Source organism: Strix aluco, chromosome 4, assembly GCF_031877795.1.
Source record: "Strix aluco isolate bStrAlu1 chromosome 4, bStrAlu1.hap1, whole genome shotgun sequence".
Classification (NCBI taxonomy): Eukaryota; Metazoa; Chordata; class Aves; order Strigiformes; family Strigidae; genus Strix; species Strix aluco.
In genome coordinates this window covers 29129960-29150680 of record NC_133934.1, presented here as the reverse complement: position 1 = coordinate 29150680, position 20721 = coordinate 29129960, and the positions used below count along the sequence as shown (strand labels likewise).

Below are 20721 nucleotides of genomic sequence, written 5' to 3'. Positions count from 1 at the left end.
CCATGGGACAGCAGAGTGCAGAGAACTCTCTTTTGAAGGGAAATTGTCATCTCTTCCCATTCAGCTAAACATAGACAGTAAAACACTTCATCAAGTAAAAACAACTTCAAGCTAGGAAAGGAAACTAACTTAAATTAGAATTATTTTTTTTAACGGAAGCTGATCCTACATTTTGTATTTCTCTTTAGATTATATTGTGTTTACAGATGTCCAGATAATAGACACTTAATCTGTTAACAGAGATGGATGAAAACACAACTGTTTTGTATTTAGTTCTTAATGTTGGATCTTCTGAGAGATTTCTTTGCTCAGAAACCATCTTTCACTTTAATGAAAAACGTAGTTAATTTTTAAGAATTTGACTGTACTATGATAGATTGTATACAATACACTGTTTAGTGTTTATATTCCATTTTGGCCTGCTCTAAGTACATTATTGTCATACTATTTACATATGTTTTCTGCTAATAATTTCTGAAATACATTTCACTGATCCTCTGATATACTCTTACCATTTGACTCTGTGAATGCAATTGTCAGGAAGACTGCCTGGGTGTAACAAGACTACAAAGAAACCGAGAAATTGCCTATGTCTGCTATTAAGGTATTGTATCACCCCTTGTTATGGTGAGAAACATAGTCTTGCTTGGTGCTTATAATCCACTGTAGAAAAATATACTGCTCACCTTCACAGAACTCAGAAACGTACCGGAGAGAAGACTGGGGTTTTTTTAAGCACTCTTGTTGATCTGGGCCAAAGCTATGCCTCGTCATCTGGACTGACTCACCATTTGCTTTCCTCGTTTCCAGTGCCGTTTTAAAATGTCGTAATTTTCTCCCTGGAACTAGATTAAAACCATCGAGTGCCATCCAAAGTGACTCTCAAAGTGCAGGCCAATTTCAGCAAGTCCGTAACTAAACTCCAGCTGGGTATCTTCCTACTGTCTGCCAGAAGTCCCCCTTCTCATCTGCCATGCAGGTGTTTGGTTTGCTCACCTCCATGATAATGAATCAGACACCTGGTGAGCCCTCAGCTTGCTGCCCCACCATGCATATCTCATGTGTCAGAAGATATTGAATCTGAAAAAAAATCATTTGATGATTGCCTACTGCTGCATATTCAATGGAACACTCAACCCTGAGAAAATGAGCTGGATTGCTGACATTAGAAAATGTGTGTTTACTTATCTTCTTGAAACATATTTCCACTCAGCTTTGCATGAAAATTCATTTGTGGCACTGATGTGGAAAGCAATATAGAAGTTGCCTATCTACTAGAAGTCATACTGTGGAAAATATACTGCCTCTCCAGAAATTTGTTTCGGGTCTGTAATAATGCCCAGGCTGATGGTCAAAGCATTTTATCTCCAGCCTTATCCCAAAGACATTGGTTCAAAATTGTTTCAGCTGGAATACCCAGGAACTTGATGAAAAGTAATTTATGCCAGCACAGCATCTTGTGTGATAAAGCATCTTGAACCTGTTTACTCCTAGCTCTTTTCACAGAGAAGAATTTAGTGTAAATCATTTACTGTTCTTCCCTTAGCTCAATGTTGTTCAACAGCTATTTACAGCATAACTTTGCAAGGTGTTGAGATTCCTTGGGGGGATCACAAGGCTCAGATATTGATGGAATGTACCAATGTTTTCACAAGGGGCCTCTGTAAGAAGGCTTATTTGATATGGACCTATGTGTGGGAAGACACAACCAGAAAGTTGAATGAATGTAGGAAGTCACATATTAAAATAAACAGGATGCAGGTACATTTAAGTGGGATTGCTTAGGTGTAGATAAGATTACTTAGATGTAAGAACAGGCAAGATAACAGAATCAATGAAAGGGCTGTGCTGTAAGAGACAAAAATTACAGGGAAATTAGGAGATTTGGGAATAATACTATGAATTGTAATTACTTTCCATCCAACAGCTGAAAGATGCTTTGTTTTGGAAGGAATATATATGCAGAAGTTGGCTTTTGAAAATACACTATGTCTGCTTGTCCTTTTTCTTTCATCTGGATCTGATTCACTGATTTCAAATTAGTTACTGCCAATTTATAACAGCGTTGGTGAGCAGGGGTTCTGATGCAACATCAATGTACAGTGAAAAGTAAGACTCCAAATTGCACTATTCATATTACAAAGCATGGCATTTCTCATCAGTTGTTTTCTCAGTCACATGTGTGAAAATACACCTAGAATGCAGCAAGGTAGCCAAGCCTGCATTTCCAGACTGCATAAGGCAGATCCTTACATGGGCTGGTACTTGGAATTATGATGTGCTGTTTCATTAACCTGAAGATAAGTAAAATGGCTAGTGAGTTTAAGGGTATCATATAAGGAAAAACTTGAGGAAAAAAAGGATTATGGGATGTAAAACAAAGGACACAAAATGGCTTCTTACCCTTATGAGAAAGGAGAAGGTATTGGGAAATGTGATATAAAGTGAACATAGGAGAAATAATGTCCTGGAGACAAGGGGAACTCCCTGACTGAGATATGGAGGGACCACTCAACAATGATCTGATTTTAGTTCCTGGAGGCTTTCAGACTAGCTTGGAATAAGCGTGAAAAATACACAATGCAGGGCAAAATTCTCCTCACTCAGTGGATGGACTAGGTAAGATAACTTCTCTCATTTCATGCTGATTTCTACACTTTCCTCTTAAACTTAGCAGTTTTTGTCATGGATCTAAACATCTTGTCCTTGCTTAGGTCTTGTTATTTATTCAGTATCTTTATGAAGCTGTAATGCCAGTTTACCCAGTTATCCAGGGACTTCTTCCCAAGTGCATGAAAATTTTGAGTTGGCACACACCAGCCATATTACCTTCTGTTGTATTTGACTGGTCTTTATGATAGAGACATGGCCAAGATAATGAGTCTGAGGAGCAATTTTATCCACCAAACCACACCTAGTAATCATACAGTTTTTAGGTGGCTCTAAATCACTTCATGAAACTGGTCTGGTAATGCTTAAATCATGAGGCTAAGGATTCTTGGGGGAAAAAGTGCTCCTTGATTTGAATTTAAGGATTAATAGATTATAAAGCAAGAAAAAAAAAAAATCTTTGTCAAAGTGTTCATAGTGGCTAATTTTGTCTTCCTAACCTTGGAGAACTATCTGCAAAGACTTTGTATGATAGCATTAATGGAGAGAGAGAAGGATCCTTCAACCAAGTTATTTTAGAGGAGGGAGGGAAAATTTCCTCTTTGGCACTTTAAGCAACCTGCATTACCTCCCTGGCAAGAAGACTGACAGCAACTGAAGCTATTTGGTACTACCACGCTCAGCTCTCATTAGAGCACATCAGTAGCAATGTTTTGGAATCAAAGTACTTGACTTGCTCATCTACCCAGGAACTAAAGCTGAGTATCCACCTTCTTGTGCCCCCCAGGGATGGCTGACTTTAAAGCATAAGACATAACTTAGCCAAGAGGTCAAAGGGCTGAAACTGCAATGCAGAGTTGCTATGGACAATTTTTTTTTTTTAAAGAGCACAGTGCGCATGGCACTGACAGAGAACCCAGTGAAGTAAGTGTCCATTCTAGAAACGAGAAATGGCAGGTCTAGGAAGACTTTTTTCCACTTACAAGCCACATGCTTTGCATGAAGGCTACGGTTTGTTAAGAGTGCACTAAAATTCTTCCATAAATGCCTAAAGAAAAAAATCTTTTCCACAGGTGTTTCCCGCTCATGCTAACTGTCCTGGTAAATATGTGAGACAGAAACCAGGATTTGTGTCAGTCTCTATTGCTTCTTCCTCCCCAAATAGCACCCTTGCAATTTCTTGCAAAATACAGTACAACCATGGACACACATATGAAAATCTGCCCGCCTCTTTAATGATCAGCAGAGCCCTCTGCTGTTGCATGTTGTCATGTTCTAAAAACTGGGCAAATAATGATTTGAAATTTAATGAGATTAGTCTGTTTACAGAATAGTCATGCATGTTGCTTACCTGTTGTTAATCACAAGAAATAGGCATTTAGTGGCATCAAAAAGTAAATGGAAATAAAAAGTAAGTCTTGTATTCTGACATGTCTGATTCTTATGACAAGTGTGCATCATTATTGTTTTCTCCTGTGAATCCATTCTGCAAACAATATGTTCTTAAATATTAAAGTGAATATGTAAGATAAATAAATAATAAATACACAAAGTTCTCCCAAGCCAGCCCAGAATCATGTGTGTTTTGAAAGCTAAAGCTGACAGAGGATGCATGATGCTGTGACGTATTCAGAAACTTCCCTTTATTCTTACATTCACACTATGTTCATCTGGAAACCTACTGTACTGGGTAAAGTCTACTGTGCTGACTCAAGTTAAATTCACAGTTGCCTCTTGATATATCACAATATGTCATTCAGTAATCCCACTGAGGAAAATGTAATTACCATGCAACATCTTGTGCTGTCTTGGGATTTCTCACTAGGTAAGTAAGAAATAAATTCCTGTCAGTACTGCAAGAATACTTTTGTAGAGATGTAGGAACAGACCAGCTGGGTCATAAGCCACAATGCTGTATTGAAATTACTGGTCACAAGGGATATATTCTTCTTTAGCTGCAGGCTGTATGCCTTTTCTATCCATCTGAGTGTACAGAAACTTGCCCACTGTCCAAATGAACACTGATACAATGTATTTAATTCTCATAATATCCCTGTAAGGTAGGAATCATAACAGAGGGGGAACTGAGGGCCAGAGGAATTGCTGTTGTGTCCACAGTCATGAAGAAAAAAGAAAAAAAAAAAATCCGTGTAAGGAACAGAAATTGACCCTTTGGTTCCACCCAAAATCTCTCCATTGAGACCGTTTTTTCTTCTATAATGCAATAATATATAGTCACTGTAGGCACTATTTCCTGCTGAACACAGAGTGAAATGTAAGGCTTCTGCACTGGCTTCCAAAACACTTTCTGAGCCTGTCCCAAGTCAGCTGAATTGCTGCCTTTTCCTTTGGAATCAGGACCTCCCCTCGCATTTTTGTTCTACTGCTACAATGACTGTCACAATCGCTGGGAGGGAGAAGAATTAACACCCACATACTTTCCCAATTTCAGCACAAAATTCAAAGCTCCTATTGTGGACCTATTCCAATTTCTTAATTTAAAGACAAATATACAAATGTAGTTGGTCACTCATACCTACTGAGAACAGAAGAGATTCTTGTGACTTTTAAAGCTTGTATGTCATTCTGATAATGCAGTTGTGGGTGTGAATGATAAAAAGAAAGATACACAGGTAGCTGTTCATATTCATTTTATTTCCACTGGAGCTGGCTCAATGTAGACTAAGGAGACTGAGATCTCAGATTACTGTCAGAAAGACTGATAGCTTCTTATACCAACATTTAAACGTTAGGTTAGGATGGATGAATATAGCAGCAGGAGAACTGTAAAAAAGCTGCAAGAAAAACCAAGTTGCCTGCAAGCCAAGACTGAAATGACAGAGAATATATTCCTGGGACGATAACAGGCTTCTTGTTTTTTTCTCTCTTGCTCATTTTCATTTGTTTGTATTTTGCTATTGAGACCTTCTCAGAAGCTTTAGCATAGAAATTAAGCATTTTAAAAAGTTTTTCCTTGATGTCTGTGAGGGTTCAGGACAGTTCAGTTTGTCTTTTGTTTATGAATGTTACAAGTACCGTTTTCTGCAAGAAACTGCAATTACTGCAGGAAAGTATAATCAGCTTGAATAAGGTTGGTTTGATTCATTACTGATGCAGCCTCACTGATTTCACTGGAACCTAACCAAAGGACAATGTGAGCTGAGCACTTCTATGCTCCAAGTACTCCAGAAGAGCCCTCTGGAGCTGATACTCAGTGGGAAAACAGCTAATAAACGGGAATAACTTTTTCCCTATTTAGATTCCAAATATATTTTGAAATCATATTTTGATGACTCAAAAGCACATGGATATAGCTAAATATTAGCTAATTAAAGTATTTCAACCAAAATGTATTTGTTCCAAATGGGTTTGGCTTACTATTGCCTGTTTTTCCAGCTTCTTGCTCCAGAGTTCTTGAATACTGCAGTGTGTTATGGTGATCACTCCTGTAACTGGAAGGCACGTGAAATACTGACTTTCCATTTGCTTAGACTAGTAAGTGCAAAATTATGCATCCTAATGAGTTTATTGGATTCATATTTTTTTAAGTACAGACCTCCATATTTTTTAATCACTTTCCACAATACTGTGCTGAACTCTCCATCACTGTAATCATTTGGATGAGAAAAAAACTCACAACTAAGGAATGTGGATCTACCTGCTTCAGTTCAAGTTTCCTTCTAGACCCACAAGCACTACTGAAAATAAAGCAAACCTGAAACTTTAAAAAAAATGTTGACTGCATTGTAAGAGGTAATGCTAAAAAAACTAATCCAAACCACAGTATTCCTGTTTTAAATATGGTGAAAAGAATTAGCCATCTGTCATGACAGCAGCTTAACCTGATGGGCCCTGCAGAGTAGCAGTGAGATCGGCAGGGTCCCCGCTGAGCCAGCAGTCCTCTCCTGCAGAGTCAGGTGCTGACATTCCCTGGAACAACAGGTTGTCATCAGCAGCTCCTCTTGCACTTGTTCTCTATGATCTGGAGCACCAGCATTGCCTGGATTTCCGAATACAAGCTGTGCAAAAGTCATTGAAACCATCAGGTCCTGCAATAAACCCATGTAATAAGCTTGCCTGAATAATACATGTCTGAATCATCTGCAGATTAATATTTAATCTTTTTTTAAAAAATGTATTTGTTTCCAGTAAGATAGCAGCTTAATAGCTATCCTGCTGTGGGAGGAGGGTAGATATAAGCAGGGGTACTGCCTCAAAAGAAAAAGTGACTTGTAAATCAATTAAAAAAAAAGTCAATTTTCTCTTTCCTTTTGAGAAAGAAAAACAACTTTTAAATTGGGTAGCTTAATGAGCAGTGTTCCTGGATGGTCCTTTGTTCTGTGTTACCCTCTGAGAGAAGGAAGCAGTTCAGGAGTTGACCTATCATTTTAATTGCTTCTGGTTTCTGCAGATTTGAAAAGCAAACACCTGACACTGAGGACACTGCTGGCTGCTCTGCTGCTCTTTGCCAGTGGTCCACTCGCTCTTATTGATGAGCTGAAGAATTAATGCTAATACCCCTTACAAAGTAAGTTACGGTCTGTATTTAATGTCTATTCTTTGACTAACTGGAGTGCTTACAGGTACTTTGAAGGCACTAACATAAAATAAATTAAAATTCATGGTGTTTCATAGTGGGCAGTGTAACAATACTGTACCCATGTCACACTGCAAAATGTCCAGAGACCAACAGTGACAGTGCAGTATCATGTTATTCATGAGAATAGTCTTAACTCACGCTGTTTGTGTCTCTTCTTGCATATTCCTCTTCTAGGAGCTAGAGCAGCATTACTTACAAAACATCCCTGTTCCAGTGAGAGACTGAGGAGATCAAACCCACAGAAGGATAGTCATTGGTCATGGGCCGCACTTCCCTATTTTGTCTCTCGCAGTGGTATTTCCCTGCTGCTATCTAAAGGGCAGAACAGTGTAAACTGCATTTAGGGTTACAAGGTTCTAGGAAGGGAACAGTGGAAGATTTGTGTTATGTTTTCAGTATTGGTGTGATGAAATGTCCATTGGGATAAGGCACTCCAGAACGAGGCAGAATTTCTAGCTTCATATTTGCAACTGCCTCACTAAATTTATCTGCTGCAAAAATTTCCTCACAGAGCAACTTTCTCTGATAGACCATGCCATATTGGTGAGAAGAGCCAGGATGATTGCTGTGAGTTGAATGGTTACTACTTTGTTATGTTTGCCTTTACGTTTTCCTGAAATATTCTAGTCCTTATCATCTACTTTGTGCTTACTCTGAGTTTCTACTCAGAATAATTAAAAGGAAAGAATGTGTTACCTGGAATATAAATATTTGTTAATATCTCAGAAATTCATACCGCCAGTGTGCTTCTGGAAAACAAACTCATTTATCTTGACAGTGGGAACTGAAAAGATCTATATTCAGGATTCATTTCCAATTGACACCACAATGACACTGTATTTGCTCCCTATTAGTTTAGGAATCCACGGAGCATTTACCAAGCTGTGAAGTCTGTCATTGTAGATTTGATTCTCAGCATGTTATTGATGTTTTGCAGCTTATTTTTTTTCCCTAGTTGGTCCTGGCACAGTAGATAAAATAAACCCAGAATTTAGAGGTGGCTGTTAATCCTATGTTTTGTTTCCTTCATAGGACACCAGTGACAAAGCTGCACTGCCTGTGAAATACAATATATATTTATGAAGCCTCTGAATCTCATCCATTTCTCTCCTTGGCCAGCGTATTGTTTTGACCAGTGAATGGTTTACAAACCCATTGGTTAAAGAAAGGATGAATCATCATGGAAGAACACAGGGTGGGATGGTATCATTCCAGGCTTGGTTATTCTCTCATGCTGAAAAATAATGACACAGAAAATTATAAGGAAACAAGGGTTTAAAACTGATGTAAACCAGAGAGCTGGACTGCTCCTGCAAACTGCAGAGTAAACTGTTGAGCTGGTAAAGCTAATATGCACCTAATTTTACTGGTGTGAGGAATTTTATCCATAAGCATACTCAGTGAAACCAATGGGACTATCAGCATCTAGTCTCTTGGGTGGGACCAGAGCCCTCAGTGCTTTGTGGGAATTAGTACTCCCTAGAAGCTCCCAAGATACACAAGCATAATCGTTATCTACCTGCAGCTGACTGATACTCATGTTACTTCAGCTACACTTAAAAGTCTCTTCAAGTTAAAAATATGCTGGGAAATTAATTGCACTCCTCTTTTAATATGATTAAGATCCTGAATAACATTTAGACACTGTGTATCTGTTTCAACAGTTTTAACTTTGCTATCTCTTTAGTTCTTTCTATAGGCAATTAAAAAAGACATGACTGAAATTCTTCCATCTCAGCCAAATGGATTGATGAATTTTAATGGAGAACCTTTAATTAATTTGGCAGTCTGAAATCATTAATCTTTGTTTAGAAACTATGCACTCTATCATGAGTATTTAAAACGTTACAACTCTATCTTGCTATAGGGTGAATGTTTGCGTCATAATCCAGCTTCCTAGAAGTTGCCTTTCTGTCTTTTAAATTACCTTTCCTGGGTTCATGACATAACACAAATCATTAGGGATTTGCCCCAGCAGAGGATGGAGCAAACCTCAGTGTGACACTGCTTTGGCCAAACCCAACCTTTTAATATTGAAAGGTCACTGTAAAAGTTGATAAGCAAGAAATCTAACCTACCTTTTCCAGCCTGTGTAAATCTTAACACAGAGGTGTTGCTTAAAGAAAGAATCAAACATCATTATCTGATATTATTCTGCTAGATTATTCAGTGACTGCTACTACTGATTTCCCTGTGAACATATTTGCAGTAGTTTAGCCTTTGGAGTGGAAATAATTTCATTTTAATATGCTTTTTGGAGCACTTCCAGAGTTACAGGCAGTATTGTATGTGAGAGAAGAAGAATTCTACAAGCACGGAAGCGCGTGCCTTGAGATGCTGAATTCTTTTTCTAGAAGAAAAAAAGGAGTCTCAAAGAGCATTAAAGTATAAAAATCTTTCTGGTAGCCATATCAGACTCATCACCTGCTAGAAGCCCTTACAGGTTTTTTTTTTTTAGGCTTTACTGATGTTTTAAAATACAGCACAGTTGGATAGATGGGAGATGAGACACCCCAGCAAATTCTTCCACGCAGCTTCTGTTTGGAATACAGTGATCAATGAAACATCATCTGGGGATACTTCTGAATGATGGCAATCTCTGGGTTTGATTTCACAGTTTCAGCTGTTGTCCCAGAATACTTCGCATCCTGTGAACAGGAACAAGTCTTTCTGGTGCTAGCTTTGGAGCTTGCTACTGTTCCTCCCCTGAGGCTGGGATCTTTTCCCACCTCAGGGTAAACTGATGGTATGATTGTTCCCTCTTGGTTGTGCATCTTCAGCTCCTGATCTGTACTGAACTGCAGTTAGTAGAGAACTTATTGATAAAGCCCAGGGGAGTTATAGAATACTTTTCAGGCAATAGAGTACAAAATAAAGCCAATTTTTTAAAAATCACTAAGTTTTGCAGACACTTGAAATGTATCCCTTAAATCACCTTATGAAGGAAAATGTTTAGTTTGGAAGATTCTGATAGTCTCTCCTTTTCAGAAGCAGAAGTAAAAAGGCAATGCAATTAGGGAAAATGAAAATGCAAGTTTTTAATTAAGCCCCTGGTCTGCTCTACACACACACAAGAAAAGAAACATCTTTCAGGTACCTAGAAGAACTTAAATTTAATTTTATGGATTTATTTTTCTCTTTTTAGAAAACAGTTAATTTTGGGGAATGGATCTTTTGTGTGAATCACTGACTGTTCCATTATTAGAGAATCAATTGGGACCCTGAATGTTTCGAAAGGTTTGTGCCACTGAACTGTGGGGTTGGTGCATGCTAACAGACTCCAAGCTGGAAGTTTCCAGAGGTCACAGTACAGCCATGTTGTTTGATGTGGGTGCACAAAACAGGCAGTGCTGGGGAAAACCCTGGATTTTCTCAGCCACATAATTGAAAGACGTATCTCACTGCAGGTAAACCCCTTATTTAGAAAAATCCTAGACACCCCAAACTGGGTGCTAAAGCCTCCAGTAAACAGGGGGAGGGTGTCACCCCTCCTGTTTCATATGCACCACTGCTCACTGCTGTGATACAATTAGCTGTAGATTTCAGGAACCAGACCTGGCTGAAGAAGTGTTTTAGGGCATGATTAAGAAAACATGTGGTCCTGTCCTTTACAGGTGGTCACTTAATCACTGCAGTGGAAGAGATTTTTGACAGTTCATCACAGTAATACCGTACTTCAGACTTGCAGTTGTTTTGGTTTGGTGGGTTGGTTTTTTTTTTTTTGACTCCATGCTCAGGAGAAACAAGAAGGTAAGAAGCAGCTTACCAAAAAAAATGCATTAAAAATTCAACTGACTCTAGTAATTTTCTGTCCTCTGTTATGTGCTATTCTGTTGCATTCCTAGAATATGTTTTAAACCAACGGGAAGTGTGACTGATTTATTTCTTGTCTTCAGAAGTGTAAACTCTGCACAATTATATTATCTGTCTGGAATACAGATGTGTCAGGATGGCCTGTGGTGTCAGGTGTAAAATCTGGGCTAAAAGATGAAGTACACAGGTCAGAACTGAGCTTATCAGCTCTTGAGAAAAGCTGGAAAGTGAGGGTAAGCCACCTGCCGTGACTAGAAAGTAAATGATTGAAGGAGTCAGGACAGTTGCCCTTGTAGGAAACTGAGTTTAACACCAGATAAAAGAATCACATCTTTTCTATGGATGGTGTTCATTGCTAGCTTGTTTAAACCTTGGAATTATGGAAATATTATGCCTGACAGGCTAAAAAGAAAATTTGGAATACAGCTTGTATCAACTCTGAAGCTGGTCTCGCGTTAGTTTAACTTTTGAAAAATTAAGATATATCCACTTTCTGGATCATATGAAACAATATTTAGGTTATTTCTTTATCCTTTTTGCCTACTTGTTAATTTTGTTGAAGAACTGCTTATTCATGTAGTCACCAAAACATCCAGTAACAGTGACCCAGTCGTTTAACCTCAAGCTGTCTATTTCTACATTCATTCTGTGTTTCACTCTTTAATATAATTACTCCTGTTTGGAACAGACAGTGATGAAATGATCTGACCTTTATGTATTATTACTTGATTAGTTTTTCCATATTTGCTGGAAAAATAAAATCAGTTGCTGAACATTCTTAATAATATTCATTTCAAGTGCTTTTGCATGTCCTTCATGCTCTTCAAGAGTTGCTATATAACAAAGAAGTACTTCTTTCTTCTTCTGCACTATGGCTAAGCAAATTTTCATTAATAATTAATGAGTTCTATGTCTTTTTAAAAATCAGTTTAATCTGTATGAACATCTTCAGGCAAATATATTTAGATTAAGGACCATTTATTATCAGTGTGCCTACCCTGATCACTTCTGTTGCCTTGTTAACTGAGCTGAATGAATTCGGCTTTTTAGTTCTCCAGGAACTAGACTTAAGATTACAAAAAATGAGACTTGGCCTCTCTGATGCAAAGAGGTGTGAGATGGGGTTCGTAATGCCGATTTGGTTCCCTAGTCTAAAGTTTGTTTCGTACACTGAGATTCACAATAGCCACCATGCTAAATTCTTAGATACTTAATCCAGACAGGGAGAAAGAACAAGATGACGTGTAAAACTCTCGCTATGTCTACAAACACAGCTTAAGCCTCCCTCAGCCTGCAAAAAGTGCCTTAAGATAACCTGCACCTATACATCAAAGTCTCTCTACTGTTCCTAAAATTGGGGTCCATCGCATGAGCACTGGCCTGCACAGATTAATGGGAAAACTTGACAGTGCCTTGGTTCTAAGCCTTAACCAGCCCAAGTATTCAAACCCACAGATTCAGCTTCTCTTGACTGAACACCTATCAGTGTAGGATGCCACAGCCACCTGACTGGCATCAACCCTAAAGTAAGGGGAAGCCCTTCTTTTCTTCTAGACCCTGGAGGCATCTATACCCTTGCCTTGCATTTACAGACAAATTTGAAAACTTTTTTGTATGTGTAAATATATATATATATATGTGTGTGTGTGTGTATATATATATATTTCATCAAGTTCATCTTGCATGATCATCCCAGAACTCTTGAAATTAGACCCAACTGACTATCAGTGAATGTTTATTACTGTTAAGGGGAGTTCTGCCTCCTCAATGCATTAACCAATTGTTATTTTATAAAATAGAAAAATTCAGCTGTCAAGTCAGACCAGGTTGCTCACAGCTTGATCCAGTCAGGTCTTGCAGACCACCAAGGATAGAGACTGTACAACCTCCCTGGGCATCCTGCTTCTCTCCTGAACTGTCCTCAAAGGGTAAAAAACCCTCTTCCACACATCCAATCTGAACCTCTTTTGTTTCCCTTCACGTCTGTCATCTCTGTCCTCCTGCCACGTTCCTATGTGATGAGCCTAGTTCCATTTTCTCTCTAACCTTTTCACAGGTACCAGGAAGCTGCCTCTTAAGCCATCTCTTTCCAGGCTGAACAAGCCTGGGTCCCAGAGTGTCTCCTCACAGAGCATGTGCTCCAGCCATGACCAGCTTGGTGGCTCTCCACTGAACTTGCTTCTGCCCAAAATGTTTCGTGTACTGGCTGGGAGGGAACCCAAAACTGGATACAGTACCTAGATATGGTCTAGTGAGTACTAAGTAGAGATAATCAGTTCCCTCAACCTACTGGCTGTGCTCCTGTTCATGCAGCTCTGGATGCAGATGTCCCTCTTTACTGCTGTTTATACAACTAAACAGAACTCTAATCCTTAGTTTCAACCTGCAGAGTGATATTTGCTCAAAGACTGCTTATTCATCTGGCTTGGTTCTGATGCTCAGACTGTCTGGAACATACTTTGTTGATCTGTCATTTTTTTGAAGGAAATTGAGGAGTCAGACTGGTAATAAACAGCAAACACAGCAAACCTGTGCAGATCCCAAAAGAAATAAAATACATCAACACTTTTACGCGGGAAATGACTTTGTGAAAGTTCAAACAGAAAAAGCATGAAGTATCCCAGAAAGACACACTCTGAAGATCAAGAAGATTCTTTCTAGAGATCAAGTGGGGGGAGAACACAAGTTTGTTCTTCACTTTTCCACACTTGCAGAACTGTTCGCTACCCAGCCTGAACAAAGGAAGATGCTCTGAACTAACTAATAAGTCGAGCCTTCAGAGATAGAACTGTTTAAAAGCCTCTAAAGTAATACAGCTGTAAACTTCTAGTACATCAGAAAATGCATTTCTCTTGGATTCAATTTCTAATGTAAGCTAGTGTTTCAGCAGTAGGCCTGCAAGCAGTCCTAAAGAAAGAAAAAAAAAAAAGAGAAAAACTATATTGCTTCGAGGGAAAGCTAAGTAAGTGTAGTAGAAAAGGATGTCTGACAACATGGACAGGGGAGCTTTAAGTACCGCAGGAGTCACTTCATTCTCCAAACCAATGATAATCTGCAGTTATGACAGAGTGAGGGATCAAACATGACGTGCAGGTCTATTCTATGCCACAAACACGTGACATCATCATTCAGCATAAGCCATGGTGTCAAAGACGCACCAGAAGATAACGGCTGTCTCTTATGTCTAATTTCTTATGTATAATCCTTCTAGCCCGCATGATTGAGATGGAATATGAGAGGGCAGTATTGCATGAAACGGATTAAAAAAAAAAATCTATGCAGCTGGCTTATTTAATTATCAGTTTTCCCAAAAGGACACAAAAAGTGAGAGGTTTAAGCTAAATTATATTATTTCTGGGGCAAAAAGACATTATCCAACAGGTTGGGATGTTGACAGCATGAAAGACAGGCTACTTAAGGAGAAATCTTGAGAACCAGGTAGTGACTTTTGAGCAGTAGGTAGCAGATGAGATCCTCATTCTCTACAAGATTTGTAGCTTCTTTGGGAAATCAGATAAATGTAAGAGCCTTGAGTAAAAGTGACTTTGGGTATACAGAAGCTGAAGAATTACATGAAAGAACTGATGGACAAGCAGCACCTTCTGTTAACCATGTAAAGGTATCAAAATAAACCAGACAATTCACATCACAGCAGCTTAATAGTTTTAGTCATAGCATGGTTCTTAATGAACTCTTTATATTCATGTAAATGTCTGATATCCTTCTAAAGGAACTCTGTCATCGATGAGAGTTAGCTGAACAGTCATTAACTGAGACAAAATGAAGGGTCACCTTGTACTTTTGGAAGGGAATGCTTGCAGTTACCGTAGCAAGGATGTGAAAATCTGATGGAAACAGATTAAAACTTATCTCATGGTATATTAGGGAGAAAGTACGCTTAGAACTGGGCAATGGCCATTAGGACTTTTACATTCTACTTCTGCTTGTTCAATGTATGACAAGCTCTTCAGCTTATTACCTGCAAAAATCAATACATGACAACATATCTGATGCCAAATGGGAGAGGCATGAGAATGAGTGCTTCAATTAATCCTTCTGTAAAAGATGCTATGGCAGCTCACTACAGTATTACTGAACTACCAAGTAGCTATAAAACAATGCAGTTTAAGGAGCTGAACAGATGAGGACCAAGTACTCAGGGGAAATAACAGAAAGGCTGACTTCAAGGCTGTGCAAGTCTCCATTTGTTAACTGAGTAAAGTATTTCACAATAGTTTAGTATCTTTGAAGAAGCCACTACAACTAGACAAGCTGCTTGAGCAGACAGTTATTACTGATGGTGTTCACAGAATTCACAATAGTTCTGTCGTCCGTATTTCAACTTTTTACCCGAGGACTGGATGTACTCAGACACACAGATCAGCCTGTTGACTTGGCAGCCAGCCTACAGCCATGACAAATTCTCAGCTAATGCACCAAAGGGGTACACCTCCTTCATAGCCTAGATAGAGACCTCTCTTCCCCGCCCTCCCCCCCCCCCCAACCATCTTTACTCTTATTTAAGCACCGAGAGTGGAATAGAAAATTTAACCCTGGCTGTGGATCGCAGGATTTGGAATAGCTCCTTCCGTCATTCCGGAAATAGGTTTCATGTACCCATGACAGACAGGGGATCAGACAATCCCCTCCAATACTGCTAGAGTGAGACTGACTGAACAGAGCTCCAGTAGAGTCCAACCAGACTCTCTTGCCAGGAGGAGCTCACACCATGAGGGCATTGTGCTCTCTGTTCACGCTACTGGTTTCCTTCAGTTGCGCTCTCTGTTCATGCTACTGGTTTCCTTCAGCAATAAAACTGCCCTATACACAACAGAAGCTATAAACTAGCATCTTCTGGTAAACATTTCTGGCTCTAAAGCCACAGAATGGTAGCTCTTACTAAACAAAGAAAAAAGTAATCTACAAGACCACAGTTTAAAAGGAAAGGAGAGAAGGTGAATGATTCACAGGTTGCTGAAACATTAAGCATTTCAAGGGTGTGATTCTCAGAAAGAGTACTAGAATAAAGCACTATTTTACTGGGTAGAAAAAATTTTCTTCAGCTGAGATATTGATCCCCTCATTTCTGCAATGATGGATGAAATTGTTCATCACTGTCAAAAAGACTATATAACAGTCTCTAGCAACACAATAGAGATGTTGCAACAAAGAACACTAGACATGGGTTTGTACGGGTAAGCACTTGGTGATATGGGAAAGCCTCTTCCAGACTGATTCAGAATGGAGACTGTTTTTTCCATAGTTTACTTTAAGGAATGGCCTATTGGCTATACCTGGGAATGGTTGCTTCCTTCCACTGAGAGAGATGTGGCATTTTAGGGAACTGCTCTCCAAGCACATGGAGATTAGACAAAGAATCCATCTAGCATGTAACTTGCCTTGATTAAAAAACAGAAGTTCAAATTACAGTTTCCCAGGGGCTGTGCAAGTGTTGGAATGGAGGAGGAAGTTGCATGCTGGATCCATCAAAGCTAAGCAGAAATGCTGTAAGCTGGTGCAATGCAGTTAATGCCCTGTGACATTGTCACTGGAAACCATCACATCCACTCTCCTGCAAATTAAGACTATTTCAGCTGTTGAGACTTTGCAAGGTAAGTTCTGGACCTGTCAGAGCAGGTACTTTGGTGATGGTATTTGCTGTGTTTGGCTTTCCCAGGGTGTACCACTTTGTTAGAAGCAGCAATCCCATTACAGGGTGGTAGAAACAGTTTGGAGTTGGAACTGATGTGTTCTTTGACTGTTTTGATAAAGTCTATGTTCTGTTTTCTCTGCCTCATCTGCACAGTCCCTACCATGCTCCTCCCTGAAAGTACAACACAGCAACAGGTACTCCAGGAGCTGAAACTTGCAACCTGTTTTCTTTGTGTGGTATTAGCACTCTACAGAGCCTGATATGCTACACCCAATGTGACAAATCTCCTTTCCTCCCCATTCTGCCAAGCATATTCATAAGCAAACATAACACTTGTACACAAACAGGAACTGAGTATATACAACAAACAAAAACAAATATGAAAATGAGAACAATATCTCAGGAGACTGTTTTAATGACAACTAACATACCAAGGAGAAAGTCACTGCTCTTGGGTAAATTACTTTGGATGGGCAAATATCACTTTTTTTTTTTTTTTTTTTTTTTTTTTGAGTGAAATAAACTGCTGATCAGGATGGAAATGTAAGGTTTCTAGCTTCTTTTAACTAAATGGGTGTTCCCCTATGGAAAAAAAGCATCTTAGATTTTCATATGAGACCAAATATAAGAAAAGAGTGAGAGCAAAATGCCCACGGTGCATACCAACCCAACATGAATTTGTAAAATATTCAAACTTGTAACTGATTTTTTGTTTTCTTCTAGGAAAAGGCTGTCAAACGAGGCAAGCACTACACAGACACATTTCTGCTCTCTAAGCCTGCATGTCTATTAGCGTTCCCTCCAGCAGCAGAACTGAAATCAAATGCAGTGTTTCACACCTGTAGCTACGAGACTTTTCTGATTTTGATAGCTGGATAGGCAAGGTCCTTAACATACTTAATCTGCAATATTGGGCTTTTTTCCCTTCTATGAGAAAAAGAGTGTTTTCTAGAAGCTCCCTTTTCTTTTCTTTTTGCACCTTTCACTCAACGCCACTAGCCTGCAAACTCTTTAAATCATTTAACATGAAAAAATCCATATCTGTCCATCTGCTGCTACAGCTCAAGAAACTCCAACATTTCCGAAGCCAGCCGTTGCCTATGCAAAGGGCAAGCCCCAGCGCAAGCAGAACCCAGGACCTGAAACCTGGGGCAGGTATTTTGATCACGGCAGGGAGCACTTCTAGGGGGCCGAACCAGGCATGTAAACGTTATCTCAGCAACACAAATAACTTTTCCTAGCAACCGCGATGCGCTTGGCAATTTCACAGCCTCCGTTGCCGCTCGGGAGGCCGCTCCCGCCCCCCGCCGGGCTCCCGTTACAGCCCGTCGCCGCGGGACCCGCGCGGACGAGCTCGCGCCGCCGGGGGCGCCGGCTGCCTCCCCTCCAGCAGGCGGCGCTGTGGGGCGGGGGGCGCCACCGCTGCGGTGGGGAGCGGCGGGGAGCGGCGGCAGCGCCCTCCGGCCCGGCCCGGCCCGGCCCGCGGGTCACTCACCATGTTGACTTCCGAGACCACGTCGATGCTGGCGATCTCTATCCGCATGCCCACATCCACGGGCGGACCTGCGGGGGGAGCGGGAGGCGGCGTTAGCCGGCTCGGGGCGCCCGCGGGTGCTGGGGCGCGGGTCGGGGGAGCGCGGGCGCCTCACCTCCGAAGTCGGGCCGGAGGCGGATGTCGTAGCCCTGGAGCAGCCCGTCCACCGTCTCCTTCACGTAGGACATGTTGCTGGGCCCGTCGGCGCTGCGGGAAGGAGCACAGGCGGGTTAGGGAGGCGGCCGGGCGGCCCCGCACCCGCGTCTCTCCGCGGCCCGGCAACGCTTACCTGCGCGCCGCGCACGCCACAGCCAGCACCAGCGGCAACGACAGGGCCCGCGGGCCGTCCCGCCGCACCGCTGTCGGTCCCCTCATCCCGGCCCCGGCCGCGCCGCCGCCTCACGGGGGAAGAGCCGCGGACTGCAACTTGGTGCGGAGCGGAGCAACAATTCCCGACAGCACGGCGCATGCGCGGAGCGGGGCGCCGGGGCGCACCTCTGCCCGCGGGCGGCGCCCCCGCCCCGCCCGACCCCGGAGCGGAGCGGAGCGGGCCCAGCCCCGCCCCGCCCCGCCGCTGAGGGCGGCGGTGCGGCAACAGGTGCCGTTGGCCGGGCGGTTCAGCCGCAGCGGGCGGCTCAGCCGAGCGGCTGGCTGGGCAGGTCGGCACCAGGAGCCCCCGGGCTGTCGTGAGGGGCTGCCGCGGCCGGGTGCTGCCAGTCCGGCGGGGCGCGAACTTCTCGTCGAGAGAAAATAAAGAATTGTTGAGGGCACTTCTCTGTGAAAATTCACACTGACAGGCTCTGATGCTAATGATAAGGTAAACGGGAATTGGCAAATTCGAAAGAAGTGGCACGTTTTGGTGCAAACAGTACTTTGCCCAGCTGTGAAGCTTAGCGATGCATCGACGGGCTGCTCCTTGAGCAGGTTTCTCACCGGAGTTGTCACGCAGAAGTACCCGCTGTGGCATACGCAGGAGGTTGCAACAGATTTTTAGTTGCTATTTTTCAACCAAAGTAGTTGATCTTGCGTTTGGAAGGGTATTTTTATAAAGACACTATGAATTGATGTCCTAACGTAGCCTGATCTCTTATGAGCAGTATTACACGCTGACTAGTCAGAGCCCTGTCAACAATTTATGACTTTGCTGGTGCCACTCTGTTTCCCTGCACAGTAGCTCAGCAGAGATAACATTTATCCCTTTCAAATTCAACCCACCTCATCTGTGTGCTATACAACCCTGCGCGCGGTGACCTTGGGATATGTATTTGATGGTTTTGAGGCTCCTACAGTGTCGTGCAGTCTTATTTCTGAGAAATGGCACACTTTTGGTGATGCTTTTGTGGTTGAAATATGCCACAATATTTGAAAAATGCAGGAATATTGAAATAGATAGTTTGTGACACAAATTCTAGTGATAATTTTGAACGTTTTAACAATGCATATTTCTATGCAAATTTGTCACCCTTGGAGAAGGAGCACAACACACTTCCTGAGAGATTACCATGGGAGTCTTTCACCCTCACAGCTACTTCCTGTAACAATGACAGTACAAGTTTATGAAAATAATTATTTTATTGCTGGTTTGTAACAGTATAATAAATATTTTCAATTGGCTTTGAGGACTTTTGCACTGAACATAGCTTTCCCTCCTATTTTAGTCCTAAGCTGCTGAAAAATGTGATCTCCCAGCTCAACTTGGTGGTACTTTAGCATTGCTGTTTGGAAAGCATTTTTAAAATTTACTAACCCTGATCAGGACATTTTAGTAGGGTTCAATTATAATTGGTGCAGCTTGGGTATAGCAGTTTTTTTTAAAAAAATCCTGCCTATAGAAGTCTGCCAAAAATTATCTTTTTATTCAGAGTTGTATCAAACATAGCCACAATAAAGTTACCTAGTTTCTCTGAAGCACTGAATTAGGGGTTTCCATGGGACTATAGAGTCCCTTTTACTTCTTGATGGTGGGCAGCTTTATATCCTGTAGATCATTTTAGCTTTGTCATAAGCCATGTGAAAGTCAGACATGCCTGTGTGAAAGGGAGACCACTGCCTCTATGGCTTGCCAAAATCCATTTTAAGGCATAAGTGCAGGGGATTATTCTCTATGAATGCTTCATTCTCTGCACATTTCAGGGCATCTTTAGTTCGGACTAGCAGTAGTCCGGTCCCTGGACTGAATGCCCATTAGTGGTTGAAGTGTTTTAGGTGCACCTGGTTGGAAAAGCCATAAGCTAAGCCTCCCCTGCAGGTCTGCTGCCGTTAGGGATGCCTCAGCTCAACAGCTGTACTGCTGGGGAGGGTGAGGATGTTCCCCTCAGCAAGCAGGTTCCTCTGAGAGCTCTCCCAGCTGAGTTGTCCTGGCTTCTGCAGACCAGCATCGAGCTTCCTCCACTGAGCATCCCACAAATAAGACTACTGAGCCATTGACTGTTTCCCAAAAGTGGCACGCTATGGAAATTCAACTCCATTTTGTTCAGCTTGATCACTGGGAAGATCTGGGCTCTAAACTGG

The 20721-nt window shown here is 41.4% G+C and overlaps 1 protein-coding gene across 6 annotated transcripts in view; it reads right to left on the bottom strand.

Annotated features, from left to right (window-relative positions):
* Positions 1-18651, bottom strand: part of GABRB1 (gamma-aminobutyric acid type A receptor subunit beta1) — a 137564-nt gene extending 118913 nt beyond the window's left edge. For all 6 annotated transcript variants that reach the window (XR_012623066.1, XR_012623067.1, XM_074822466.1 and 3 more), the window contains exons 1-3: positions 18500-18651; positions 18326-18417; positions 18172-18239 (exon numbers count right to left, since the gene is read on the bottom strand). Coding sequence is in view for 4 of the 6 variants with exons in the window: in XM_074822466.1 (XP_074678567.1) it covers positions 18172-18239; positions 18326-18417; positions 18500-18585 (246 nt within the window). In the remaining 2 variants the exon portion in view is untranslated. The remainder of the gene's footprint in view (positions 1-18171; positions 18240-18325; positions 18418-18499) is intronic.
* Positions 18652-20721: the final 2070 nt, after the last annotated feature.